This window comes from Tauraco erythrolophus, chromosome 15, assembly GCF_009769465.1.
Source record: "Tauraco erythrolophus isolate bTauEry1 chromosome 15, bTauEry1.pri, whole genome shotgun sequence".
Classification (NCBI taxonomy): domain Eukaryota; kingdom Metazoa; phylum Chordata; class Aves; order Musophagiformes; family Musophagidae; genus Tauraco; species Tauraco erythrolophus.
The window spans coordinates 21,447,974-21,475,180 of NC_141479.1; the positions used below are offsets into that span (position 1 = coordinate 21,447,974).

Consider the following 27,207-nt stretch of genomic DNA (forward strand, 5'->3'; position numbering starts at 1 on the left):
CAATCCCCCAACCGATAGAAAACAGACCAAAAAAAAAAAAAAAAAAAGCCAAAACAAAGACCGAAGAGAGAACAGAGAAGACCGGTATTTGCCGTAACTCCACTTAAAGCCCAGTTTGAGGATCCGTGAGGATTATTTGTGAGAGCTAGAGAGGTCGTTTCGGAGGTCACACGAGTCAGGTAGCTGAGGAAATTGCATCGAGTGCAGTCCGTGGGTTCTGGAGAGCGGCGGTAGCAGCGGCGGCGGCGGCGGCGGCAGTCCCGGGGCGGCTCAGCGGGACGCGCTCTCCAGCGGCGCCGGGGTGGCCGGCGTGCCGGCGCGGGAAGCGGCCGCCGAGCCCGTCTCGCTGGGGCTGCTGGCGATGGTGGCCACCCCGTCGGGTTGCGGCGGACCCGGCGGTAGCCCCACGCTGGTGGTGGGGGCGGCGGGGGCTGGCAGCCCTTGCAGAGTCTGCCCGCAGACGTGGTGGTGCTTCTCCCAATCCTTGTGCTGGCAGAAGGAGCCGCAGTAGCGGGCGGTGTTGCAGCCGCTGCAGGTCTCGCTGGCTTTGCGCCCGCAGTTCCAGCAGCTCTGCCGGGATGCAAAGGCAAACCTCAGCACCGGGTTGTGCACCCCCATCCTGACTATGAACCCCCATCCTGGACCATGCACCCCCATCCCAGACTGTGCTCCCGCATCCTGGACCATGCATCCACATCCCAGACTGTGCTCCCGCATCCTGGACCATGCATCCACATCCCAGACTGTGGTCCTCCATCCTGGACCACGCCTCTGCATCCCAGACCATGCACATCATCCTGGACCGTGCATATCCATCCTGGGCTGTTCTCCTCCATCCTGGACCATGCATCCCCATCGTGGTCCATGCATCCCCATCCCAGACTGTGCTCCCCCATCCTAGACCATGCATCCACATCCCAGACCATGCACATCATCCTGGACCATGCACTCCCATGCCAGATCGTGCACCCCCATGCTGGACCATGCATCCCCATCTTGGACCATGCATCCCCATCCTGGATCATACACCCACATCCCAGACCATGCACACCATCCCAAACTGTGCATGCCCATCCTGGAACATGCACCCCTGTCCTGGGCCATGTACCCCTATCCTGGACCATGCACCTTCATCCCAGACTATGGTCCCCCATCCTGGACCATACCTTCCCATCCTGGACCATGCACCCCCGTCCTGGACCATGCATCTCCATCCCAGACTTTGCTCCCCCATCCTGGACCATGCACTCCTACCCTGGACCATACATTCCCATCCTGGACCACGCACCCCATCCCAGCTCAGTGCACCTCTTCTTCCCGTCCCGTGCTGTTGCCGCAGCCCCCCCGCACCCACGCTCGCACGCACAGACGCCGCAAACTCGATTGCAAAAGGAGCAAGTCCGAAACACCCGTGCTGCCACCGACCCCATCCCCCCCGGCCTGTCCCCGCCAGCCCCCACCTCGCTCGAGTCCTCCTGCTGATTGATGACGGTGAGGGCATCCTCGGAAGCCTGGCGCTTGGCCTCGGCCAGGGCTCGCTCCATCTTGGCTCGCTCCGTCGTGATCAGCTCGTGGGCTTTCCGCTCGGCGTCCGACACGGCCTTCTGCAGCTCGGACATGGCCTGACGCTTCACCTCGTTCACAGCTTCTTCTGGAAGGAAGGCGGCCGAGCATGGCACGCGCTGTGCCAGCACCCCAGCCCTGGCTCCGTGCATCCCCCACCCCAGACCCTCATGGGAGTGTCCACCCCGCTCCGTAAACCCACCCCGACCCCCTCTAGCCCCGCCGGCACTCTGACAGGGAGGGATGGGACACGGACCCTGCTGACCCCGCACACCGATGGGCACCGGTGCCCACCCCGCACTCACCAGCCTTCCTCCAGATCTCCTCTGGCATGTACCCAGAGAGCGGCCGCGGCGCGAAATCCCGGTGAGCGTCTGCGAAGGAGACGGGGCGACGCCGTTAGGAGACGCCGCCCCCTTTGAACCCACCCCACCGGTGATGCCGGACCCCCGGGGGAACGGCACGGGCACCCCGGAGAGGGGCACGGCCCCCCCGAACGCACCCCGGGGGTCAATACCTAACTGGGGTGCCTCGGGGGCGGAGGAGCTGTTGTGGGGGCGGGCGGAGGGGGAACTGCCTTTCTTCATGTCCTCGGCGTCGCTGTAGCGCCGGATCCAGTGGTTGAGCTCCTCGCGGTCGGCCTCCTGGCACCGCCGCAGCACCGTCAGCGACCGGCGCGTCTTCTCCACCATGTCCATGATACAGTTGAGCAGCTGCGGGGGTGGCAGGGGGGCAATCAGGGTGGGGGGCTCTGCCACAAGCAGCTGGGGGACTGCGGTGCCTGGTGCTGGGCGAGGGGATTCGGGCTGTGCCGGGGCTGGTGCACCGCTCTGGCTGCGGAGAGCAGAGGATGCTCGGGAAAACAGCCCTGGGGGGGGGGGGGGACACGGTGGGGATGGAGGGTGAAACGGAGGGTGGGGGGCAAAGTTAGGACCACCGGGGGGGCACTACGTACGTTGTTGAGGTGCTTCCACTCCTCTGCCCACTCCCGGTCGGTGAGCCGGTGGTCGATCACCTCCTCCTGCCGTGTCCCGTGCACCGCTGCGAGGCAAACGCGGGGTGGGGGTCAGTGCCCTGCAGCACCCCTCTCCCTTGGCGGGGGCGGGGGGGCTCCCCCAGGGTCCTCCTTAACCCCCCCCAGCCCCAGCCACGGCGCACGGGGATGCCATCACTCACCAGTGGACCGCTGGCGCTCGCGGAGCTCCCGGGGGTCGGGGTGCCGGTAGGCATCGCGGTAGTGGTGCGCCATGGCCATGTCCTCCAGGCGGTAGTGCTGGGGCAGGGGGGGGGCGGCGGGGGGGTGGCCCAGCCCGTTGGGGGGGTGGCTCAGCCCATTGCTGGGGCTGTAACGCTGCGCCGGGCTCATGGTGCACGGCCGCTTGCTGAGGTGCTCGGGGTGCAGGGGGTCTCGGTCCAAACCGTTCTCTTTGGTCCTGGGGGAGGAGAGGAGGTTGGTCTCCACCATGCACCGGTGCCCGCTGCCCCAGGGGTGGGCGGCAGGGATGCATATCCCACCCCCCCCAAAAAAAAAAACCATACCCCAGGTGCCCCCCTCCCCGCTCAGACCTGTCTGGCGTCCTCCTCTTGCCGCTCTCGCCCACCTCCAGGAGCAGCTCGGAGGAGTCGATGGGCGAGGAGGCGTTGGCATCCAGCAGCAGCTGCTCGTGCTGGGCCAGGTACTGGGCCGGGGTCTGCTTGGCCATGCGGGCACAGTGCAGCAGCTCCCGCTGCAGCAGCGGCAGGTTGGCCTGCGAGGGGGGGCGAGAGTCCAGTTTGCAGCCCCACAGACCCCTCCCCAGCCCTGCATCCAGACACTCGGACCCCCCCGGCATGGCACGGCTGCCTGAGCGCAGCCCCCCTGCCCTGGCACAGCCCAGCTTTGTCCCCAGCCTGCCAGCAGCAGGGGGTTGGGGGAGGCAGAACCCTTCCCTTTGGGGTCCTGCCCAGCTTTCCCAGGGGGACATCCTTGGCACCCCGCTCACTGGGCCAGCTAGGCTGCTGGGGGTGGGACAGACATGGCACCCCGCAGATTCTGGTCACATGCAGCTGTGCCCTCCTGCATCCTGGCATGGGTTGCAGAGCATCATCCCCCAGCCAGGTAAGCCACTGTGGCCACTCTGTCCCCACGGTGCTCGCCCTGGGGACCCGAACCTCCAGCCCAGGGGAGCCCCCAGCCCATCTGGCACTGAGAAGTGGCTACAAACACCCCCCCACCCATCCACCCACCGTGTCCCCCCACCCACCAGCACACAGAGCTGCAAGAATGAAGCAGCAGAACCCCTTTTTCTTCCCCGGGCTGCCAGCTCTGGTTTTCTCTTTAGGCGGCTGATGCGCAGCCAAACCCCCATCTGCCAGACACGTTAGTGCCTGAGCCGGCGGCGCACGCCGCGGCGAGCGGGGCCGGACCCCCCCCTTCCCCAGCCGGGGGGGAACAACCCCACAAAAACAAGCAAGCCCCTGAGTCTGGGCAGCACGCCGAGCCCGGCTGGTTGCAGTTAGGATAATGAGAAACATCTGGAGCCGGTGGTGGGAACAGCTGGGAGCAGGGTGCCAGGGCGGCTGGCGGGGCCACCGCGCACTTGGCAGCGGGACAGCAGGGATGGCACCCAGCCCGCCTCGAGCTGCGGGGCCATCGGCACCCACCGGGACCCCGAAAGCCGCATGACCGGGGATGCATCGTCTCCCTGCTCCGGCAAACCCGGGCAGGGGGGTGGCTCTGCCGCCCCCCCCGGCTCAGCCTGGCTGCCTTTCGGCTCTGCCTTCCCCTGCCAGGAGCGAACGGCTCCGGCAGCTTGGCAGGCGGATTCCTGCGGCAAACACGGACCTCCACTCCGGGAAACCCGGCACGCAGAGGTGGAAAAGGGGCTTTTTTTTGCACTTTTTCCTTATTCCTCTGCTAGCAAGGGGCAGGCGATGCCGAGCTCAAACATCTGCCGGCAGCGCCGGTGCTGCCAGGCGTGCCAGCAGCCGGAGACTCCCTCCGGAGCGGGGTGACAGTGCAGAGTCAGCGCGAAATTAAAAGGCAAATAAAAAAAAAAAACGGGATTTTTAATGAATCGCAAACAGTTACCAGCTGGGCTGAACCCTTTGCCTGATTGCAAACAGCCCCGGCCTCGTGTGACTGCACACGTGCGAGGCGCCGGGCACGCAGGGGGGCACGGGCAGCCCCAAAAGCAGCTGCCAGCCCCCACCCTAAAGCCACCCCCCAAATCCCCCTTTGCCGGCGATGCCACCGCTAACCCCAACGTCCCCGCGGTGCTCAGGTTGGGGACCCACCTTGAGGAAGGGGATGACGAAGGGTCGCAGCGGGAAGTTGGTGGCCTCTTGGAGCTTGGCATGGAACTCCTCGATGGTGAGCGTGGAGTTCTGCGGGGACAACCCAGGCTCAGCGCCACCGGCCACGGCCCCCCTGCCCGCCCCTGCACCCCCCTTTACTATATCTCCCCCTTTTCTCTCCTGTTTTTGCTCCTCTGCCAGCTCTGCCATGCTCCAGGGAAAACCAACCCCGCACCGTGCCCACTCAGGTGCTGCCCAGATCCCAGGAGATGCTGGAAAAACACCCTCCATTTTTTCCATTTTTCCAGGATTTAGGTCAATCCAGCACCAACAGGACCCTCTTTTTTTCCCTGCTTCGCAGCACCTCCATCCCAAAAGGAGAGCGCAGGATCCCCAGACGTGGCATCACCCCGCCAGCCCCCCGCTCCCGGCGGACGTACCACGAGCCCCAGGACGAGGGTGCGCACCCGCTCCCCGATCTCGGGAGAGATGTCGTTGCCGAATTGCTGCAGGGTGGTGAGGAAGCGCTTGAGCTTGGAGAGCTGGCGGGCACCGCAGGCTGGCGGGAGCTGGTGGGTGGAGAGGGAGGCGGTGGAGGAGGTGGCCGGCCCGTTGCTGAACCCGTTGGGGGTGGACGGGGCCCCATTGATGGCAGTGGGCGAGTGGCTGCTCCCGTTCATCACTGCGGGGAGAGTTGGGGATGGGAGGTCAGAGCAGGTGGCCGTGCCCTGGCACCGCAGGGACGGGGCTGGGATGGAGGGACCAGAGCATCCTGCTGGGTACTGCGGGGCCGGCACCCCCTGGAAGGCTTTGGGATGCTGCTGCATCCCTGGGGCCGCGTCCTGGACCGGTTCCCGGTGCCATGGGGGGCTGTAGGGAGGGATGAGATGGGATGCAGCGCGTGCTGCAGCACAGCAAGGGCCTGACCCTGCTCCTCAACGTTCAGGGTTCCATCCTGCCCCTCTGGGAGCTGCTCAGCGCCCCCCGGGGAGAAGCCACGACCCATTTTGCACGGAACCCAGCCCAGCTTGCAACATGCCGGTGCCTCTGGCCCCGCTGCCCAGGCAGGGAGAGTGGGAGCTGCACCAGGGCACCCAGAGGGGCCACCTAAGGGTGCCAGCCCGTGGCACGGTGTGCCCCTCACCCCTGTGCCAGCCCTCTGGGCAGACCCGGCGAGCGCAGGGACCTTTCCGCAGCCGGCACGGGTGACGGCACGCGTCACCCCAGCTCCCGACCGCGCGGCACCCGGGCATGCACCGCGCCTCTCCCCGCAGCACGCCGGGCACCCGGCTCCTGGGATCGCACTAACCTTGCGGTGCCTACACCACCCCGCCTGCCCTGCCGGCTTTGGCGGGCTCCTGCTCGCTCTACGGCCGCCCGGTACCCGCCGCCCGCTAAAGAGGTGCCGAAAATAACCCGGCGGCCACAACTGCTTTTATTCCCACGACAGGTGCGTTACTAAGTTCGACGCCGCACGTGTCCCTCGGCCGGGCTGGGGACGGGATTCGCATCCCCGTGACCCCGCCGGGGCAGGGAGAGGGGCTGGCGCGGGGGAGCGCACCCTGCCCGAGCCCCCCCGCGGTGGCACCGTGCCCCCCGCCGGACCCTGCGCCTGCCAGGGGGGGCTGCGGCTGCGGCTCGGGTCTCTCATGAGAGCGATGCTCCATTTTACTTACAAAGACAGACCATCGACCATTTCAAGCAACCATGAAAACGGCCGCGAGGCAGAAACGTCGGAGGGCCAGCGTCTCGATCTGCAAGCAAAATAAAACACGCTATGATGAGAGAGCAGAGGGGGCAGCTCTCGGCCGGGGGGGGGCCCTGCGGGCAACGCTCCGCAGCGGCGGGGGCACGCGTGCCACGGGTGAAGCAGCCTGGATCTGGGCGTACCGGGGATGGAGCCGGGTCCCTGCATCCCACCGCAGCCGGAGGGAGGGCTCGGGGGATGCTCGGCTGCCTAACACGGTTGCTGCGCTCCAGGACCACCCTTGCCCAGCGAAATTTCAAATGACCGAGAACAACCGAAACACCGTTGCGCCCCGGGCCGAGCCACGGCGGAGAGGAGCCCCCGCGCCCCGCGCCAAGCCCGGGGCCCCGTGTCTGCCACAGGGCTCGGATTAAAAAGCAAAACCCCTGAGAGCGCAGCCGAGCACAAGCTGATTTCTGACTAAAGAGCATCTGGCCGGGAGGGAGAGCGGCAGTGTCGGGGGGCTGCGGCTCAGGGTGCTGTTTTGGGGGTGTTTTATTCCCTGCTGGGGCTTCTAAGTGAGCAGCAGCGACGAGCAGAGCCCCTGCGCGTGCCCGGGATGCATCTCAGCAGAGCTGGAGCAACCGCTTGGCATGGCCACTCGGCCCCATGTGTGCCTTGTCCAGCCGCGTGCCAGGACGGTGACACTAGCACAGGGACCGATCCCTGGCACGAGCCCTGCGGGCGTGCAACGAGCCCGCGGGCCAGCAGTGCAGCCAGCGCGGCGGGGCTCCCCAGCTTCAACGATGCTACAGAGATGAAAGACTCAGACCTCGAGTCCCCACCAAGTCCCCTGAGGCCACCACGCTGTGGCCTGGGCAGGGCAAGGACACCCCCACCACCATGGCTGGCCATCACAGTCACCTGCCGCCACCATGTGCCACATGCACCGACGGGGCCAGCTCCGACCTGCAGGAACTCCTCCAGCCTGCAGCACCCTCCAGCCAGCTCCCCATGGGCTTTGAGCGCCTGGGGCCACGCTCTGCTCCATGCCACCGCTCGGTGACCATGTGGCAGGACACCAGGACATCTCTGCCCCCAAGCCCCTCGTAGGGCACTGCTGGCGATGGGCAGTGCTGTGGTGCTCCCCGTGGGCACGTGCATGAGCCAGGGCTTGGGGCACACAGCCCAAAGTCCTTCTCCAGCGCAAGGACGAGCAATGCCACCCCACGGCACGGCCAGCACCAAGCTGGGGTCTGAGGATGGGGCCAGTCCCGAGAGCAGTGTGTGATCTGGAGGCAAAGGGAGCCGGGCAGCCTCCCTGCCCAGCATCCCATCCCTATCCCCGCTGGCAGCCCGGTACTCACTGGTGTTTGGCGTGAAGGAGGGGTGGCGCGTGGCTCCCTGCGTGACGGCCGGCGGCGGCGGAGGCATGCTGGGCGGCGTGGACCTGGGCTGCGTCTTCACATCGGCCGGCGAGTCGGGCATGGTGGCGGCCCGCGTCTCCGCGTTATCTGCAGGGAGAGGGCACGGGGCGGTGAGCGGGGTGTGCCGGGCAGCCTCCGAATGGGGATTGGGTTGGGGGGCACAGGGGACCCTCAGGGACCTGGGGCTGGCCTGGGCATCTCTGCTCCCCGGTGCAGGATGGCAGCAACCCTCACCCCAGGCAGAGCTGGGGCAGTGGGGATGGTGCCCGGTGCCCTGTGTGCCTGCAGGATTCATAGATTCATAGATTCATAGATTTCTAGGTTGGAAAAGACCTTAGAGATCATCGAGTCCAACCATCCCTAATCCCCATTAAACCATATCCTCAAGTAGATCATCAATGGTGGGGACAGTGCCCTGTGCCCGGCGTGGATGCAGGGTGGTGGGGGCAGGGCAGGGCACTGCTCTGCCCCTGCAGCCCTGCCCAGCACACGAACAGTGTGGGGGTCCCTGCAAAACCATCGCTGTCACGTCCCAGCACCATCCTGCCAGGGGTTACCTGCCCACGTCTGGGGAATCCCCGACTGCCTGCTAACCCCTCGCCATGCCCAGCAGCCGGGCGCAGGGCTGCTGTAATCCCAGCCAGGGATTACACACGGGCAGTAAACTGTGGGCTGGTTACAGCTGGCACTCGGTGGCAGCGGCGATGGCAGGACCTGTGCAGCCACCGGTGGCTGTCCTCCCACAGCCCCGGGGAGCCCGGCGAGGCACCAGATCCTGCAAACTGGGGAGCACGGCGCTCCGTGCCATCGCCACGCCGCGCTGCCCCCAGCCATCGCTGCCTCCCTCCCACCGCCCCGCGCTTGCAACCCCAAACAGCACCCGGCAGCGGCATCCCTGGGGGCATTGTGCCAGCACCATCCCCTCTGCACGGCGGCAGAGCCCTGGTGCAAGGTTTCGGCCCCACGGCTGCTGCACCGGGCGGTGACGGGTGGCCCCAAGCGCGGGCAGCTGCGGCGATCCATCAGCTCGCCCGAGCCTGTGCCACCGCCGCCGGCTCCAGCCAAAGATGGAAGCGGCTCTGGCAACCGCCCCCCCGGCCCCGGGGTCCCCGCTGCACCCTGGCACACTCCCCGCCGGGCACGGCTGATAACCACTAATCTAATATGCACGCTTAATCCGCTGCAACTGTTGTGAGATTAATTGAACCCTGCAAGAGCACATTGTCCGGGCTAAATAAAACCGGGGCCTCATCCCGAGCGAGATGCTATCGGGGCTCGCGCTGCGGCCGACGCCGCGCACGAAGCACCGGGAGCTGGGAGAGCCAGTGGCGAGGGCCGAACTCCCTGGCAATCCCCACTGTGGTCCCACAGCGTCCACCCGGACGGCTCTGGCACCGTGGCAGCACCCCCGCTCCGATGGTTTGAGCGTCCCGGTGCGCACCGTAATCCTGCAGACGCCTGGATGTACGCGCTCTGGTTTCCCTGTCCTTGCTCCCTTCTCCCACTCCAGCCTCAGAGGAAACCCCGAGAACCAGCAGCACCCCTCCCTGTACAACAAGGGTTTCTTCACAGGGCCTGCCAAAATATATGGGACATTTCAAAAAACACCTTTTCTTTCCCTTCCCATGGCCATGCCCATCCCTGGGCACGGCTTCTCCAGCCTTCCAGGCTTCCCCCATCAATCAGCGGAGCGGGATCCAGCCCCGACAGCAGAGGACAAGCCATGAGTGTGCAGAGAGCGTGACCCGCACTGGGTGGCTGCATCTGCGCTGCCACCGCACCTCGACCTGCCGGGTGTCCATGCAATCCCTCCTGGGCTCAGCATCACCTGGGCATCATCTGGTGCCCCGCTCGGCAAAGCATGACCTGCACCGCCTCTGCTGCCGGCTCCTGCCCGCAGCAGGCAGGGCAGCGCCTCCGCTCGGCGCAAGGCTCTGCGTGGGCATTGCTGCCATCCCCTCGCCCTTCTTGCCCCCTCCGAGCCCGGGGTTTGGCCCATGGGGTGCCGGCTGGCATCGCGCACCCAGCATGGCGCATTGAGGCATCGCCAACACACTCTTCACGGCTCCACTGCTGCAGCCGCCCACGTGCTTGGCCCGAGGTCCTGGCTCTCCACACGACAGCCACCGGGCATGGGGACCAGTCGCAGCAGCTTGGGCACAGCGTGGCAGCTCGGGGACAGAGTGGCAGCTTGCCCGGGTAAGCACACCTGCACCAGCTGCCTGCGCGGCTCCCAGCGCAGAGGGGCTGTGCCAGCGTGTTTGGCTCTGCCGCTGCTTCCAAGGAGGGAGGAGGCTGCAGGCTGCAAGGTGTTCATCCCTGCCTGCATCCCCATCCCTGCCTGCATCCCCATCCCTGCCTGCATCCCTGTCCCTGCCTGCATCCCCGTCCCTGCCTGCATTCCCGTCCCTGCCTGCATCCCCGTCCCTGCCTGCATCCCCATCCCTGCCTGCATCCCTGTCTCCATCTCTGTCCTCCCCACTGTCCTGACTCTGGACACATGCCCACTCCAAGGGGACACGCTCGTGCTGGCACCGATGCAGCTTTTCCACAACTTCCCATCGGGAGGAAAGTTTCCAGGACGCTGAGCAAACCCCTGGGGAATGGGGCCTGGCTGGGTTTTTTCTTGTTTTTTCCTTTTTTTTTTCTCCAATTCCCAAATTCTCCCCGAGGTGTTCATGACTCAAACACTGCTGTGCAGCAAGGGGACAAGGGATGAACCCAGTGGGAATTCCCAGTGCCGGAACCCAGCAGTGCCCAGAGCAGACAGAGCCCGGGGCGCCCGCAGGATCTGCCCGCAGCTGTGGCACCAACCCAGGCTCTCTGCAGGATGGGATGAGCTCCGTGGTGGGCGAAGGGGGTTTTGGGGGGCTCAGTGCAGCCTCCCAGCAGCACCTCCGAACAACAATTCCCCAACACGACTTGAATTCCATTGGAATAGTTTTTTCTTTCATTTTTTTTCCCCCCCCTCCCTTTCTTTGGGGTAATTTGTCCCAGCCGCTCGGGGCTGTGTCTGTTTTCCTCCATCTGGTTTCCATTAGGCCTGTGCAGCCCAGATGAATAAGTAATAATATAAAAATAAAAGGATTAGTATTTTCTCCTTGGCCGGCAGGAGCAGGCGTCCCCCTCCCTGCCTCCTGGGGCCAGCAGATGCCGGACCCCGCACACCCCCCAGTGACCCCGAGCCCCCCATTTGTCACCCCGGCAGGTTTAACCCCTGGCACACTGGCCTGGGCACGGTCCCCACTGGGGTGACACCAGCGCGGCTGCTACTGGCTAATAAAACCTGGCGTGCCCATGGCAGCCAGCACCACGCCGTCCCAGCAGCACCGCAGGCATTGGGGTTCGTGACCCCACTGGGCACCGGCAAGCCCCGAATTGCTTGTCCTGGCTTGTGCATCGCTCTTCCCGGGTGGAAGCTGCGGGAGAGCCCTGAGGGGTCTGTTAGCCCATCCCCTGCCTCCCACCAGAGCTGGGGCAGGGGGTCTGCTCGGCTGTGTGCTCCCCGCAGGCAGTGCTGGATGGTGGAAAGCACCGATGCATGGCACCGTGCAGCTGGGCACACGCCAGCGGTCACCAAAATATGGTATCGTGCGGCTGTGCACAGCGGTGGGCACCAACACATGGCACTGTGCAACTGTGTACACCAGCAGGCACCAACGCATGGCACCGTGCAGCCATGCATGCCAACAGGCACCAACACACAGCACCACGCAGCCGTGCACACCAAGAAGTACCAATGCACAGCACCATGCAGCTGTGCGCACTGGTGGGCACCAACACATGGCACCGTGCAGCCATGCATGCTGACAGGCACTGATGCACAGCGCTGGTGCAGCTGTGCACCTCAACAAGAACCAACACACAGCACCATCCAGCTGGGCACATCAAGAGGGATCAACGCACAGCACCATGCAGCCACGCACGCTGGTGGGCACCACCGCACAGCATCCTGCAGCCGTGCACGCCAAGAGGGCCCGATGCACAGCACCATGCAGCCACACATGCCAGCAGGCACCAAAACATGGCTTCCTGCAGCTGCACATGCGGGCACCAATGCACAGCACCGTGCAGCCGTGCACACTGCTGAGCAGCCCCAGCACTCAGCAGCAGACAGCCCAGTGCCAAGGGCTGGGGCTCGGCAGCTGGCCCAGCTCAGCGTCCGCTGTTTCCCACGGCCCTGGGGAGCCCGTCCCACCGCCGCAGGCGAAGGCTCTGCCCCAGCCCAGCCTTGGGCAGGGGCAGGGAGTGGCTGGGGATGGGAACAGGGATGTGCCATCCCTGGGGTGAGCCCGGTGACCACAGAGCACCCAGGCTGGTGGCTCTCCTCTCCTCTCCTCTCCACCTCCCCAGGGATGAGGATGAGGAGGGCAGAGACTTGCTTCGACTGCGGCCATCGGACAGCTCCGGCTTCCAACAGCCCCTCCCAGGCTGGGCGAGACTTCCCAGGCAAGGAAGGGGTTAAAAGGGAATTAAAAGACCAGCATCCTTCATGCTCTCCAAATGGCCACAAATGAAATCCAGATGCTGGAGGCGACGTCTCCCGAAGCCAGGCTGCCTCTGAAACAAAGGCCAGCATTCCTGCTCCTCAGCTGCTGCCGCCGTGGGGCCAAGAACAACTCCCCAGTACGATGGCGAGGGACCGAGCCATCCCAGCTGGAGCGTGGCTGGGAAGCACACGGCGCCGGCGGCCGGGCAGCAGCACCGGCCACGTGCATGAGCCCGGCAGCGGCAATGGGAGCCGCAGGGCACCGTCATCTCCTTCCTCCCCCTGCACCCACCCTGATCCCCTCCCCGGGGAGGTGGTGACGAGGGGGGTAGGTGACAGCAGGATGCTCGGAGGTGGCTCGTCCCCTATTGCATGCGGAGGGAGAGAGCAGGACGGCGGCTGTGGGATGCCGGAGGGATGCCGGAGGGATGCCGCCCACCCCCAACAGCAACTGAGGACCCATCACTGGCGTGTACCATATGCACATTTTGGGGAGCCAGCCTGGCAGGGAGCGATCCAAACCCCAGCACTCGTCAGCGCAAATGAAGCCTTTTCAAAGGAAATCTAATTAATTAAACCCTCTGCACAAGCTGGAAATGAATCCGGCTTCGGCCGGCTCCAGGCCCGGGGAGGCACTTGCAGGCGCACAGGAAGCGGGGAGCTCTCGCCGTAGGTGCTGGCGAGGACAACGGCACACAGATGCGGCCGGCGGTGCCAGGGGAGAGCTGGCAGCAGGGCCCAGCCCTGCCAGGCACCCAGGCCCTGCCTGCAGGCAGGGATGCTGTAAGGATGCTCATGCGCTGGCTGGCACAAGCCTTGCTCTGCCCCGCTCCTCCAGCCGGGGGGACGATGACAGCCTGGCCCAGGATGGGTGACCGTGCCATAGGTGACCATGCCACGGCACCCAGCCCACCAATTCGGGCATTGTCCCTGCGGTTTGGTTCAGCTGCTCAGCTGAGCCAGACTCACCATCGCAGCAGAGCTTTGCACTGGTTGGCGAGGGGCTTTGTCCCTGTCACCCTTCTCTTGCCCACGGGTGTCCTGGGACGCTCCCCACCCACCCAATGCCAGGAGTAAAGCGGTTTCACCAGGCTCAGATACACCCCGATTTCCTTCGCCTTCCCCCCAGCCCCACGGCATGAGCAGCCCCTGGCCACCCTGCCGGCACCAGCGGTGCCACCATCCCTAGGATGCCCGGGCAACGCTCCTCGCTCGGGTCAGAGCAGCGGCTGCCAGTGGGGACCCTGATGCCCGATCCCCTTCCATCTCCCCCACGCAGTGTCTCAGCTCCACGTGGGACACCAGCACCCGGGGCTGGGCTCCCCCACGCACCCCAACCCCAACAAATCCCTCACAAGGAGCCGACCGGGACCCGAACCCGCTGCCTTGGCTCCGGGCTCCGCAGAGGCAGTGCCAGCCAGCTCCCGCTCCCCACTCCGAGCCAGCGTGACCAGGGAGGAGGGAGCTGGGTTTGATTTTCCTCAAAACAACAACAACAACAACAACAACAAAAAAGGAAAAAAAAAAAGGCAAAGCGCCCTCTCTGTTTTACAAGCCTTCATTTGCTATTGTTTATGTAAACAGGTAAATTGTTTCGTATCTCAATTAAAAACATCTGCCACATAAATGAATACCAATTAACTCATCCTGTTTTTAATTACTCTGTTAATTACACACAGGCAGCAAAAAGGATGGCAGGGGAATAGGGAAAGCATGCTTGCAACCCCCCCTTCCCACCTTGCTCTTGGCAAGGATCCGAAATGTGCCCAGATAATGATGGATTAAGGTGGCTGGTGAAAACCGTGGCTCGTGGCCAGCTCCAGCGTGGCAGCTCCCTCCCGGCCCAGCCAGGGGCTGCCGGGGCACCTCGTGGGGGTATTTCCCAGCAGCCTCCCAAGAGGCACCACGCTGCCCCATTTTGGAAACCCCAGGCCCCGCGGGACGTGCTGACGCCACCCGCGTCATCCCCTGTGCCGGCAGTGGCCGCGGCACAGCCCGGTTGGCTTTCCCAGCACCGGCCCCATGTTTGCTCTCAAAACGTGTCCCAGGAGACAGAAACCTGGGGAAGGGTGGGAGGATGGAGGAGGCTTCACAAGAGCAGCATCCTCACGGACCAAGCGCATCCCATGCTGCCCCCGCTGCCGAGGGGTGACACATCCGCCCGGGCACAGCGGTACTGGGGGGACCTCGTCCTCGAGCCGGGCCGGCAGCAATTGCCGAGGGACCCCCCCGTCAGCCCCTCGCCCCCCCCCCCGCTGCGGGAAGCTTTCCAAGCGAGCAGATGGGGCAGGGGAGCGGCGGCAGCGAGGAGGAGAGCAGAAAAGGCTATTTTCTCACGCTACATATTTTACAAGTCGAACATTTTGTGCATTTCAGCCTTGCCTGGAAAAGCATCTCGGGCTCAGCCCCGGCACTCGACGTCGGAGCCTGTGAGTCAACAGCGGCTGGCGGCGACGTGGCCGGCTGGCGCGGAGCGGGGCTGGGCAGAGGCATCCCCCCATGCGGAGGGTCTGGCTAGGAGGTCCTCCTGACCCGCTGGTGCTGGAGGAGAGGCAGGACAGCCAACAACCCCTGCCAAGCCCTGGGCACAGCATCTGCCGTGGTTGCTGCCTGTAGTGTCGCACCCTGGTGCCGGCGTCTGACCTGTCGCACCAGCAGCTCCAGGGTGGCGGGAGGAGGTGGGTGCACACACGCCCTCGCTGCTCCCCACCTGCCTTATGCTGCTGGAAATTAAATATACTGGCTAAACACCGGGAGTAAACAGAGCGCCACGGCCAGCCTGGCACACCTGGAGGCACGCGAGCGGCACGGGGCTGGGGTTCGCCCCCCTAGCAGCGCCGGCCGGAGCTGCCCCCTGCCCAGGAAACACCCACATCTTGGCTGCAAACCACCTCCCCGGTACAATGGCTGCGGGTGCATCAAAGTGGCAGCCACGCTGGAAGGGCGACCGATCCGCCGACGCGTTGCCAGAGGGGCTCCCCAAAAGCAGGCTGACCCCCCCGGGTGCCTGCCCCAGCTGCAGAGATGGGTGCTCTTTGAGGGTGGGGAGAAGTTTGGGCTAAACTGCCCCGATTTGCAATTTTTGCAGCTGCCCAGCCACGTGCACAGGGACGCTCGTGCCCAAAGTGGCCTTGATGGCTGGAGTGGGGACAGGTGGCACGAGCAGCCAGGGGACTTGGGGTGTTTTGGAGGCAGAGAGTGGCTGGGGAAGGGAAAACATCCCCCTCCACACGCCAGCACCGCCGGGGAGCTCCCTGCAGCGTGGGAATGCCGAGATACTGCCGGCTCCCCAGGGACCACGGGCCAGATCCTGCCCTGCAGACGCCAGGACAGTAACGGCTCCGAGGGGGTGCTGAATCCGGCCCGGCATTCCCAGAGCCTCCGGGCTGCTGCGTTCCTGGCTCTTTGTCTATTTTTGAATCACAGGCTCCATTTCAAGTTGATTTTGCCCATGTGAGATTGAATCAAACGACGCCGGAAAAAATATTAATAAGAATTTTGCAAAATAAACAGGAAATCCCTCGGATGCTTTCTGGAAACATTGGTCAGCATCTTCCGAAGGAAAGCTGCTTGTCAAGGTGGGGTTGCCCCTGGGGAGCCTGAGCGCGCTGGGAGGGCCGGCAGAAAACAAGCTTCAGGAAATCTAAAAATAAACCCTGAACCGGGCAATGGCACTAACGCCAGCGGTGCCCGGGCAGGGGGATCTCCACTGTGTCACCCGTCTGGTCTCGCCCTGCACCAGCCATTGTGAAGCTCGCAAGGGTTTGTCCCACCTTGGGGACCCTCCTTGTCCCCAGCCTGGTGGGGCAGCTAAATCCAGCCCCTGCCAGTGGTCTAGCTTGGGAAGCACCGGTCAGGGCTGCAGCATCTGACCCGCATCCCTTCCACCCCAGCATCAGCATTTAAGTCCAACTTCGCCCCGAGCTCAGCGGTACGACCCACGGGCTGCCTCCGCGTCCTCCCAGGGCCCAGGCAGCCCTGTGTGCAGGATCAGGCCCTGATCTGCCCAAAACCTTGTGCACGCTGGGCTGGGCTGGCTCCCTGCCCCACTGCCAGCCCCACCAGCAGCTGGGTGCTCCCTGGCCAGCCCACCAGCAATCAACTGACCCTCATTAAGAGATATAATAAGAGATATTTATAGGGTGCCTCTCCTCCCCAGCGGTCCTGTGGCACCCTGCAGCACCCTACACCCCTTCCATGGGTGGCTGTGGGGCAGGGGACCCCGCACGGCCGTGGGCAGGGAGCCGAACCGCCTCTAGATTACAGCAGGGATTTAAGCTGCTGCCAGCAGCGAGCGGAGCAGAGACCCGATTTCCAGGCAAAGCCGGACGCTGTGCAGCCACACCACCCGGATCCTGCCCAGGCTTTTCCACGCCTGCAAACCGCCGTCGCTCGGAAGCAGAAATCCAGGGACGAAGGGGACATCAGCGGGGACGGGTACCTGCCCAAATCTGGCACCCACCCCATGCTGGCACCCAGCATCGTGGGAGAACAGCCTCTCCCCCTCCACACATCTTGGCTTTTCCTCCCTCCAAGCCAACATCTGCAGTCACCCGTTTTTCAAACAAAACACGCCCGACATCTGGCCGTCCCCTGGTAAAACCTGACCGGCCGGGCCTGCCGGGACACAGCAGGCAGGAAAAAAAATCCCTTTGCACAGCCAAGTCCATCTCCGCTTCCCTCCCCAACCACAGCAAAAGCAACGCTCAAAACTTCTCCCCGCATGGAAACGCGCCGCGCAGGGACCTGCCTTATCCGCCTCCCGGGATGCTCGGCCCCGCGGGGCTCCTCACCCCAGGGCTGCGGGCACCGGGGCCATCACCATCCTCCCCGGCTGCTGCTCCGTGCTTGCCGTGGGGTTTGGGGATGGTTCCCCCACATCTCCGTGCCCCGTCCCGTAGCAGAGCTCACCCCGCCGCGGTGCCAAGCGGACGGACGTTTGCGGAGCGTCTTCCAAGTTGCTCGACAAAGGAGTGGAGAATTAATATTCCTTTTAATTAAAGGCAGAAAAATCTCTTTGTTCCTGAGCAGAGAGAAAACAACAGAGGGAAGAGCTCCAAAGCTCTTCCTAAGCTGGAGACGAGACCATCGCTTGGATTCAAAGGCACTGTCAACGCGCACGTGACCTCAAATTAAAAAACCAAAATGAAACCCAGCAGCGGCAGCAGCGGCTCCTCTCCGAGCGCGAAGGAAAAGTTGCAAAGTTTTTCTTGGCTAATGGAGAGAGAGGGTAAAAAAAAAAAAAAATAAATCCAACGAAAAGCGCGTTTAAGCAGAGAAACGCTCCGCAGCATCCGAAGGCACCGTCCAGCGGTGAGGGCTGAGCGGGGGGGGTGATGGGGAGCCCCGGCCGGGCCCCGGCTCGGTGTCCCGGGGAGCCCAAGGAGGAGCGCGGTGCCCGCACCCCCCTCCAGCGCTACGCCAGTGGCAACCCCCGAGGAGGGCCAGGCCGGAGCGGGCGGCCGGGAGCGCCGGTAAACGCCGCTTAATGCGATTGCGAAGGGAAAGCGGGAGCCGGACGGCGATTAACGGCAGCGCCGGGGCAGGGAGCTGGCGGCTGCCGGGCCAGCCCCTGCCCGAACCCGCGGCTGGTACCACCGTGTCACTGGCACGGACCCGCGTCTTGAAGCGTCAGCACAGAATTGTGTCGCTGTAGCTGGAAGCTCCCAGCCCAGCCGTGGGTTTCCTCCCACCGCCTCTCCCGAGTGGATCAGCTCCTCCTCGCCACGGAACGCGGCTCCAGCTCTTAAATCGGCGGCGGCCGGAGCGGGATGCGGAGCCGGCGGGTTGGCGCTCCGAGGAGGAGGGATGCGGGGATGGAAGAGACTTGTGCCGCCGGGCAGAAGTCGGGAGTCACGACCGGGGAGGGTGTAATGCGGGGAGGGGGGGCACGAACTCGCGTGGGTTCAGGGATGCTGGGCCGCCCCACGCCGCCCCGGCTCTCGGAAAGCAGCTGCCGGGTACGGGCGGGGAGCGCAGGCAAAGCCCCGGCCCCGCCGCGGCAGGGAGAGGGGTCCGCATCCCACCGCCCCTGCGGGAGCGCGACGCGTGGGAGCGGGGCCCGGGGTGGCGGCAGACCGCTCCTGCCCTGCCTCCGCTGGAGGAACCGCTCCGAGCGCTGCCCGCCGCACGGACGGCGGCTCCGGTGCCCGCTCGCCCCGGCTGTGCCCCCGCTCGCCCTGCCCCGCTCCGCCGCCGCGGCGCGTTCCGGAGGTGACCGAGCACGGAGCCGGAGAGACCGCGGCGACGGCGACCGCGCTGGCTCGGGCACCGGCAGCATCCCCGTCCCCTGAGCACTGGCAGCTTCCCCGACACCGGGAGCATCCCAGACCGCTACGCACCGGGAGCATCCCCCGAGCACCGGGAGCCTCTCCGACTCCTGCGCACCGAGACGATTCCCCGGGCACCGGGAGCCTTCCCGACTCCTGCGCACCGGGAGCATCCCCCAGGCACCGGGAGCATCCCCAGCCCCTCTTCCCCGGGAGCCTTCCCGGGCACCGGCAGCCCATCCGTCCCCGTCCCCGGGCGCGGACGGCACTTACCGTCCTGAGATGTGGCGGAGGCGTGAGGTAAGTCCCAAGGCAGGGGCCGGCGGGGCCGGCAGGACCGGGCAGAGCCGGCAGCGGCCCCCGGCGGCGGCGGCCCCGGCCCGGTTAAGGCCGGCGCGGGCGGAGCGCGGCCCCGTGGCGGCGGCTGCCCCCAGCACCTGCCCGCCGCCGCTCGCCGCGCCCGGGGCCACCGGGGGCCGCCAGCCCGGGGGTCGGGGCGCTTCCCCCCCCTCCCCCCCCCCCCTCCCCACCGGAGGGGGGGCACCGGAGAAGCGGCAGAGGGCGGGGACGGAGAAGCCGGTAAATCCGCGGGGCCGCTTCACCCCCTGCGCGCTGCCCGGCGGCGCATCCTCCGGCGCCGCGTCGCGGCCATGGGGCACCCGCGGCCCGCGCTCCGTGCCGGGCCGGGCCGCCCGCAGCGCCCGCTGCCGCCGCGCCGCCCGCCCGCCCCGGAGTGAGCGCCGCCCGCCCGCGCCGCTGCCTTAGACGGCGCCTCCGCCGCGCCCGGCAGGGGGCGTCCCGCCGCCGCCGCCACCGGAGCGGGACCCCCGGGATGCGCGACCGGGGGAGGGGGGACCGCGATGGACGGGGACACTGGGGGCTGCACGGCACCGAGGGGCTGCCTGGCACCGGGGGGCTGCGCGGGGACACGGGGGGGCTGCACGGCACACGGGGGGGGTGTGGGTGTGGGTGTGGGGCTTCGGGGGGTGCCCAGGGACTGAGGACTGCGCGGGGACCGGAGGGCCATGCAGGGGGGGCACGGGGCTTGGGGGCTGCAGGGGGCTGGGGTTTGCAAAAGATTTAGGGTTCGCAAGGGGTTGGGGGTGCTGAACACTGAGGGTTGTGAACGGGGGGGGGGGGGACACGCCTGTCTGGGGCTGCAAATGTTTCGAAGGGTTGCAAGGGGTCGGGAGTTGTTTGTGTGGGGTTGGGGGGCTGCAAGGGGATGGGGTCAGGGCTTGTCTGGGGCCGTGGGAACAGCCAAGGGGCTGGGGCTGGGGCTCGCAGGGAGTGGAGCAGAGTGGGGGTGTTTGCAAGGGGCTGGGGGCTGCAAGAGGCTGGAGTTGTGGTTGCTCTGCTTCCCTCTCTGGAGACCCGAGGGCCGGGGTTGCAATAGGAGCGGCTACCCGCACAGCTGCAACATCAGTGCATGGCAAACCCCATGGGCACAGCCCCCATTGGCATCCCACGGTCCACATGCCCATCCCAGCCTGGCCTCGGTGTGCCTCCCACCCCTCCTGGCCTTGGCAGGACTCCCTAGGGTGGCTGCATGCCATTGGCACCGCCGGAATGCCAGCAAGGCCCTTCCTCTACAGCAGTGCAGGGCAGCGGTGCATGCATTTGTGGCGCTGCCTGCCCACGCCAGGTCCCCAGCGTGCCCTGTGTGAGCACCCTGTGCCAGCTGGGGGAAGCATTAAAAATTTCCCTCCCAGCCAAGTTCTACTACGATGTTGTTGCTTGCTTGTGCGCGGGGTAACGCGAGCGCTGCCGATTTCCCTGCCAGCCGAAGCCCTGCCTCTTTGCGTAATTACTCTGCTTGGCAGCTGCCTTCCCTCTGCGAGTTGCTGTGCGGAGCCTTTGCTGCCCGTATGGTTGTTGTATTACTCATCCTGGCAGCAGCCCTGCCAGGCACTCACTGCTGCACAGCCGTTGCACAACCGCTGCCAGGGTGTTGGGTGGCACAGCTGCTGCAAGACCACTGCAGCCGCTCTATGGGTAGCGCATGGCCCTGGCGCGACCGATGCACCATCACTGCGGGGTCACTGCGTTGGCACCACGCAGCTGTTGCGTGGCCACTGCACAACTGCAGCATGGCCACTGCGTGACCACTGCGTGGCCAGTAAGAGACTGTTGCATGCCAGTAAGTGATCATTGCAGGGCCAGTAAGTCACCATTGCATGGCTACTGCGTGACCATTGCACGTCCACTAAATGTCCCCAGCATGGCCACCACATGACCAAGCTCCCTGCCATGTCACCCCACTGATGAGGTTGCAGCAGGAGGGTGCTGCAGCACCCAGACCCAGCCCCCACCACCCCGCTCCTGGCCATCCCGACCTCCAGCTCCGGTTTAGCATCCCTCGCTCCCAGAGGGAAGCCCACTGGGAGGGCATTGCCCCACTGCCTGTGCTGGGGGAGCATGAAGGTCTCGACAGCTTTTGTATCTACACCCGTCAGCACGGTGTATACGGGGCAGCGTCCGGGCAGCATCACACCCACTGCATGCACTGCCAGCCTGCCTGTCCTGCGGCACTTCCCTGCCTGGAGCACTGGGGGTGTCCCGTTCCTGCCCCTCATTCCCCACGGGACCCTTCTTGAGGAGCCTCTCGCGGGTGAGTGTCATGGCACATCCCCACCAGCACAGCCCCACGGGCAAGACTCACGAGCTGCGGAGGAAAATCCGCCCCCGCGCACAGCTGCACGCCTGTGCCGTCACCCTCCCCGCTTTGCATAGGCAGCACCGGCGGCACATGCAAATGCCAGCAGTGCGGGTGCATTTGGACACGCGGCGCGTGGTGCAGTCCCCTGCCAGGGCACACGTTGAGGCACCGCAGAGCACCAGCCATCCCCAAGGCAGCCCATGGCAGAGCCCTGCTTTTCTGGGGTGTTGGCACAGGGCTCCTTTGGGCTCTGCCGCTGCGTCTGGCTGCTCACCGGGAGATCAAAGACCTGACCACGGGGTGACCACGCTCTTGGCAGGATGGGCTGTCCCACATGCCCACCTCGATGGGGTGCAAGCCATCACATCCATTGCAAACTCATCCCCACGGACATCCCCACACCCTGCCCACGGGCACCTCGCAGGAACCTGCCGGGAAAAGCCGCAACCTCGCCGATTCCTGGTTAGTTTGGGGTGTAGATGAAGGATGCTATCAGACACCTGGCACCAGCCAAGGGGTCGAGCTGAGGCTGAGCCGGGCAGCCGTGAGCCCACAGGGTCTTTGCAGAGGAGGTGGATGGAGCCAGGCAGAGCCGTCCTACCAGGGCCACCGCGCAGGCAAGACACGTGTCCACCGGCAGGACAGGCTGGCAGTGGCACCGCAGCGCGCGTGGGACGGTGTGGGCAGGAGGGAGCCACGCCGTGCCCCCCTGGCACCGTTTGGGTGGTGGGGTCTGCTTCGTTTCTATTCCTTGCGTGCAGCCTGTAATTTTGGTCTATTGAAGTCATAATTCACTACTGTGAAAATAAACATTTGTGTTAGCTCGCTTCATTCGGTGGGCCTCGTCTGAATGTTGATAATTCCCTGCTGGCGTGCTTGCACGTGGCCTTGGCCATCAGGACAAAGCCCGGGCACCCTTGGCCATGGACTTGGCCGTGGTTTTGCCCATGCCCGTGCTCACACCTGCCTCCTTGCATGCTTGGGGTAGGATCTCCCCATCTTTCGCACGGTGTCCCCGGGGATCCCTGGATCCCAACAGAGAGGACATGGGGACAGAAGTGCCACTTCTCCAGGAGTAGCCCAGGAGCTGCCCCAAGATACGGGTGACATAAAGGTAATATGTGGAGTAAAGCAGAGTGAGACCAGCGCTGCTCCGGATCCTTCCCTGCCCTTGCCTGTCCCTGGATTTATTTCCTTGCGCTGTTTTGTGGGTGCTCCCACCTGCAGCAGGGACCCCCCAGCACCCACTCTGTGCCACAGCCAAGCTGGGGTGGGCAGGAGGCCACCGCGGCCACCTCCGGCTGTCCCCAGGGCTGTCCCCATCCCTGTCCCTGCTCAGCCGCCAGCCGGGGCAGCGCTGGCCCCCGGGGCTCCCCGGGTTTCTCCCTGCTGGGTGCGGGGCGGGGGCGGAGGGGGGGTGGGTTGGGGGGTGGCGAGGCTGGTGCTTCCCCTCTGCATTTGCATCTTCCCAGCCTTTATCTCCCTCCCGGTCTCTGTATTGCTGCAATTACAGACACTTTAAAACACAATGATCTGGCTGTTAGCGTGATGGATGACAGAACCTTTCTGTCTGGTTTAAATCATTGCCGAGAGGGAGCAAACTTCCCCGGCTTAACCCCTTCGTGCCCCCCTCCTCCCCTCACCAGCCCCTTGGGCTGATGGCTGCTGGACGCCCCACGGCCACGCACCCACCGCACGCGTGGGTCCCATGGATGGGGATGGAGGGGTCTGGCATCACTGGGGGCAGTGCTGGTGGGGAAACATCCTCCACCCCTCAGCTCCCCAGAGCACGGGGCGGACGGGGCGCAGCGAGGTGGGTGACATGGTGGTACGTACCATCACCCATCATTCCAGCTCACAGGACCCACGGGGAGGAAGGATGTCCTTCATCCTGCTGGGTGTGCGTGGGGAGAGGATACAGCGTGGCAGCTGCCGAGGGCTTGTCCCAGGCGAAGGGGGTCCCCGAGGCACGGCCTTGGCGAGGGGGGGGCCACCGAGGCCTGGCATGGTGCGCGCCAGCAGATAAGGTGCTCACTGAGGACGGACGAGGGCAACTGGCACCAACCCCGGCAGGAAACGGTCACCACCACATGCCATCCTGGCCCCGTATCTGCCCGCGCACATGACCCCTGCCCACTATCGGGGCTGTGCACGCAGGCTGGGGGCAAGGTGGTGGGTGTCAGTGGCTCACGCTGCTGCTGGGGCACCCCCATCCCCATGCCCCGCTCATGCCTTTGCAGCCACCACAGTGTTGGGGTCCCTTTTCACACCTCGTGGGTGCCCAGCCATCAGTCCTGACCCACTACCTCTGCCTGTAGCTCTCACTCAGCCCCTCACCCTGCCTCTGGCTGACACCACAGTGCCCACCCCTTCTCCCCTGGCTCTCCTGAGCTCCCGCAGCCCCAGCTCTTGCTCAGCCTGTGGGAGCTGATTGCTATTCAGGCTGCATCCCCCCTTCGCCAGCCTCAGGCTTTTTAAAAAAGCTCACGGTGGTGTTGGTTTATCACACCTTCCTCCTCGCCACGCTGGTGAGTCATCCCCTCACCGGCACATCGCACAGCCGGGAGCCGTGCAGACCTGCTCCACCGTGGGGAGCTCCCACGGGTGCCCGCAGCCCCTCCGTCGCACCATGCCAGGGGTCCTGCCGCAGCCCAGCTCTCGTGGGAGGCTTGTCTGGAGGCGAAGGCACCGAGCCGTGCCGGTGCTCAGCCCCAGGCGTGCCACAGGTTTCCTGTGTCACCCCCAGCGAGCCTGTCTGTCCGTCTGGGTTTCACGATCTCTATCTGCTCCCTCCCAGAGCAGAGCATCCCCGAGTGCCCCCGCGGTCATTGCTGGATGTGGCTGTGCCAACGGTGCCTGCCCGGCACAGTGCCAAGCAGAGCTGGGGGACGGCGTGGGGCTGGGTGCCCGCGAGCAGCCGCAGCGCTGCAAAGCCCCACACTGCTGGTGGGGTCCCTGTTTTGCAGAGACCCGTTTGCTCGGAGCATCCCCATGGGAAAACGGAGCTGCCGGGCCGGGAAGGGTCAGCGTGACCGCGGATGGACCCGTTGCCCCGGCTGCATGCATGGATGTGGTGGCCCAAATCTCAGTGCCTAAACCCAGCCCTGAGCGAGCGCCGGGAGCCGAGCAGCAGCCCCTGGCGCTCTTCCCTTGGCATTTTTCTTGCAGCAGGAGCCCTGGCTGTTCAGGTGCCTTAATTCATGGGGGAATGGGTGGGGGAGATAAGGCGCTGGTGGGGTGCCAGTGGCCGGGGAAGACGGCTTGCCCGCCTGCCGGCTATCGCCCACCGCAGCTGCATCCGCCGCGGTGACATCTGCTCGGCAGGAAGTGCCGCTCGCCAGCCTTTCTGAAGAAAAGGGGTTCATTTGGGTCTGGTTTCCCTCCTCACCCGCTCGTGGGGGTCCCCAGCCTTGGGGTCACCCACCCCTCAGCCGCCCTGGCCCCTCGCTTCCTCGGCCAAGGGCTGGAAGGAGCGACCCTCTGGCTGTCGCCGCCGGGAAGCAGACCCGGGGGGCTTTGTGGTTTTTGCACAACTTCCATGAACGTTAAACAAAAAGGAAAAAAAAAAATCATAATCCTGTTTTCCTGGCTGACAGATTCGTTCCTGATTCGTGGCATTCAAAGGGAAACCGGCCCCTACTGCTTATCATCCCTGTCCGCCCTGCGCCGCAGGCTCTGAAAAATCACCGGCTTGGCTTGAACACCGGGAGACTTTGGGATACGGCACCGTTCCTCTGGGTGCCTTAAAGTTTTGGGGCTGCTGGAGGCCAAGTTTCCAGGTTTTCCTTGCCACAGGGAGTCTGGAAAATATTTGAATTTTGAAGCAGAGACTGCCACGTGCTGCCCTGCCTCTGGGAGCAGGTTCTCGGGGGTGCACAGAGATGCTACTGGCATCCCGGTGGGAACAGCACCCAGTGGCAGCACCGGCAGCAAGTCCTGCCAGCCTCCTCCTTGGGCAGCGGGAATTTGCTGGGAGATGCCGAGCAGAATCCCCCGAGCTGCCCCAGCCAGCCCAGCACACTAAGTTGTGTGTGCCCCTTCCCAGGGCCAAAATGCCCTGGCACCGGGCTCCGGCAGCATGGAGGTCACCGATCCGTGCCATGCCGTGGAGCCAGGAGCCGCAGCCTCGCGGCGGGGAGGTCTGGGATTCGTTACAAGGTCCAGATGCGCCACAGCAAGGGGGGCCGTTGCGGCTGTCTCTGGCCACCTGCATCATTTCCAAGTTCCCAGGCTAAAAGCAGGGCTTGTTATCAAGAGCAAAAAATGTGCCACCTCTGTTGTATTTCATTTCCCTTTCTCCACCTCTTCCCTGCCCGCTGCGCATCGGAGATAACGGCTCTCCGCGCCAAAGCCGGAGCGCGGGGCAGGCAACGGCCTCGCCGGCCCTATCGCTGCCTCGCCGGCCGCAAGGAAATCAGGAAGCTTGCAGAGATATTCGGCCAACAAAATAAACATTTCTCCTGCCAAGAGCCTAACCGGCAGCTCAGCAATCCCGCAGCAATCTGCACGGCTCCCCTCCCTGCGGCCGTCCGGTCCACGGTGCCCGCCGAGCTGCCGCGGCAGTGCTGCGCCCACCCGGCCCCCGGCGCCTTATCGGCGGGCGCCGCTCACCCGGGATGCTCCGAACGTTGCTGCCGGTGGTGGGTTTGGGGATGGGGACCCCAGCGCAGCTCCCAACCGCGGTGGATCGGCACGGCACGATGGGTGCAGCACCCAGGGTGCAGCCCAAACCCTGCCCTCGAGCCGGTCCTTACCACATCGCCAAACCGGTGCTGGGAGTGGGCAGCGGGGCAGGGGGCTGTGGCTGGAGCGCGGTGCCAGTGGAGAGAGTGGCGTGCGAGGGGAAGTGAGGCAGAGGGCCAGTATTGTTCACTTGGGGCAGAGAAACACCAGTGACTCAGTCAGCAGCCACTTTCCTGCCCATGCTGGGCACAGGCCCAGTGGGAGCCCCCTGGGCCCCCCCAGAGCTGCCGCAGCCCCTCACCCAAGGCTGGGGTGTGGGGTGCCCCTCACCCTATGTGTGGCTGTGCTGGTGCCAGGGGAATGCTCTGGCAAAAGGGCACAGGATGCCCCAGCCCTGCGGACCCTCGATGCTGCCATGCTGGAGGCGACCAGCAGCACCTGGAGAGGTGGCAGGGTCAGATCCTGACCCTGGTGGCACAAACCTGCTGGACGCAGGGTCCAGCCACTGCCAGGGAGTGAGCGTGGCAACACGCTCTGGAGCCATGTATGAGCTGCTGACCCGGGAATCAACAAAAACTCCCCGTAAACAGAGAATTTAAATCCCGTAAATAAAACATAATCGTGTCTGATTACTCTATGGAAAGGTTAATTGCAGAGCAGGCGCTGAACGGGTCTCTGTGCCAGTGAGCCCACAGTGCCCAGTGGTCCTGGTGCCACGGGCTTAGCCATGCCCTCACTCCCTGCTCCCGCTGGCCCATCCCTGCAGGGATGCACCGATGGGCACCGGCCACTTGCCGCCCTTGGGGAGCATCTGCCTGCCTGAAGCTGCGTTTGACATCGAGGTGAGTCACGTGCACCACGGCATGGCACCCGGCGTGGCACACGGCGTAACCACAGCCATCCACTGCCTTCCTCCCACCACCGCCTCTGCCTTACCTTGGCCGGTCCTGCCTGCCGCCCTGGCCCCGGAAGGGTGACCATCTGGCTTGGGGGGTCCTGCAGGCATCCAAGGAGGTGGGTGTCAGCACCCCGGTGCTGCGAGCCTCACCGCAGCCGGCACAGCCAGCCTGCTCCCACGGTGCAGGAGCCGTGCCAGGGAGGGAGATGCCGAGCACCGGTGGGGCACGGGGCGTGCTGCCCGCTCGGTGCCTGCC

General features: G+C 65.1%; 1 protein-coding gene across 2 annotated transcripts; it reads right to left on the reverse strand.

The window, feature by feature from the left end:
- Positions 1–270: 270 nt before the first annotated feature.
- Positions 271–27,207, reverse strand: CBFA2T3 (CBFA2/RUNX1 partner transcriptional co-repressor 3). Of its 2 annotated transcripts, XM_086620736.1 has the most exons (12): positions 26,990–27,207; positions 7,894–8,040; positions 6,516–6,593; positions 5,280–5,521; positions 4,840–4,929; positions 3,130–3,311; positions 2,740–2,996; positions 2,519–2,604; positions 2,081–2,276; positions 1,869–1,937; positions 1,461–1,651; positions 271–570 (listed from the first exon to the last, which is right to left on the reverse strand). In XM_086620736.1, exons 1-12 carry the CDS (start codon positions 27,057–27,059, stop codon positions 271–273), a joined length of 1,908 nt encoding a protein of 635 aa, XP_086476862.1. In that variant the 5' UTR covers positions 27,060–27,207. The 2 variants fall into 2 exon arrangements, with proteins under 2 accessions (XP_086476862.1, XP_086476863.1); XM_086620737.1 differs by lacking the exons at positions 6,516–6,593; positions 26,990–27,207 and having other exon boundaries at positions 7,894–8,028.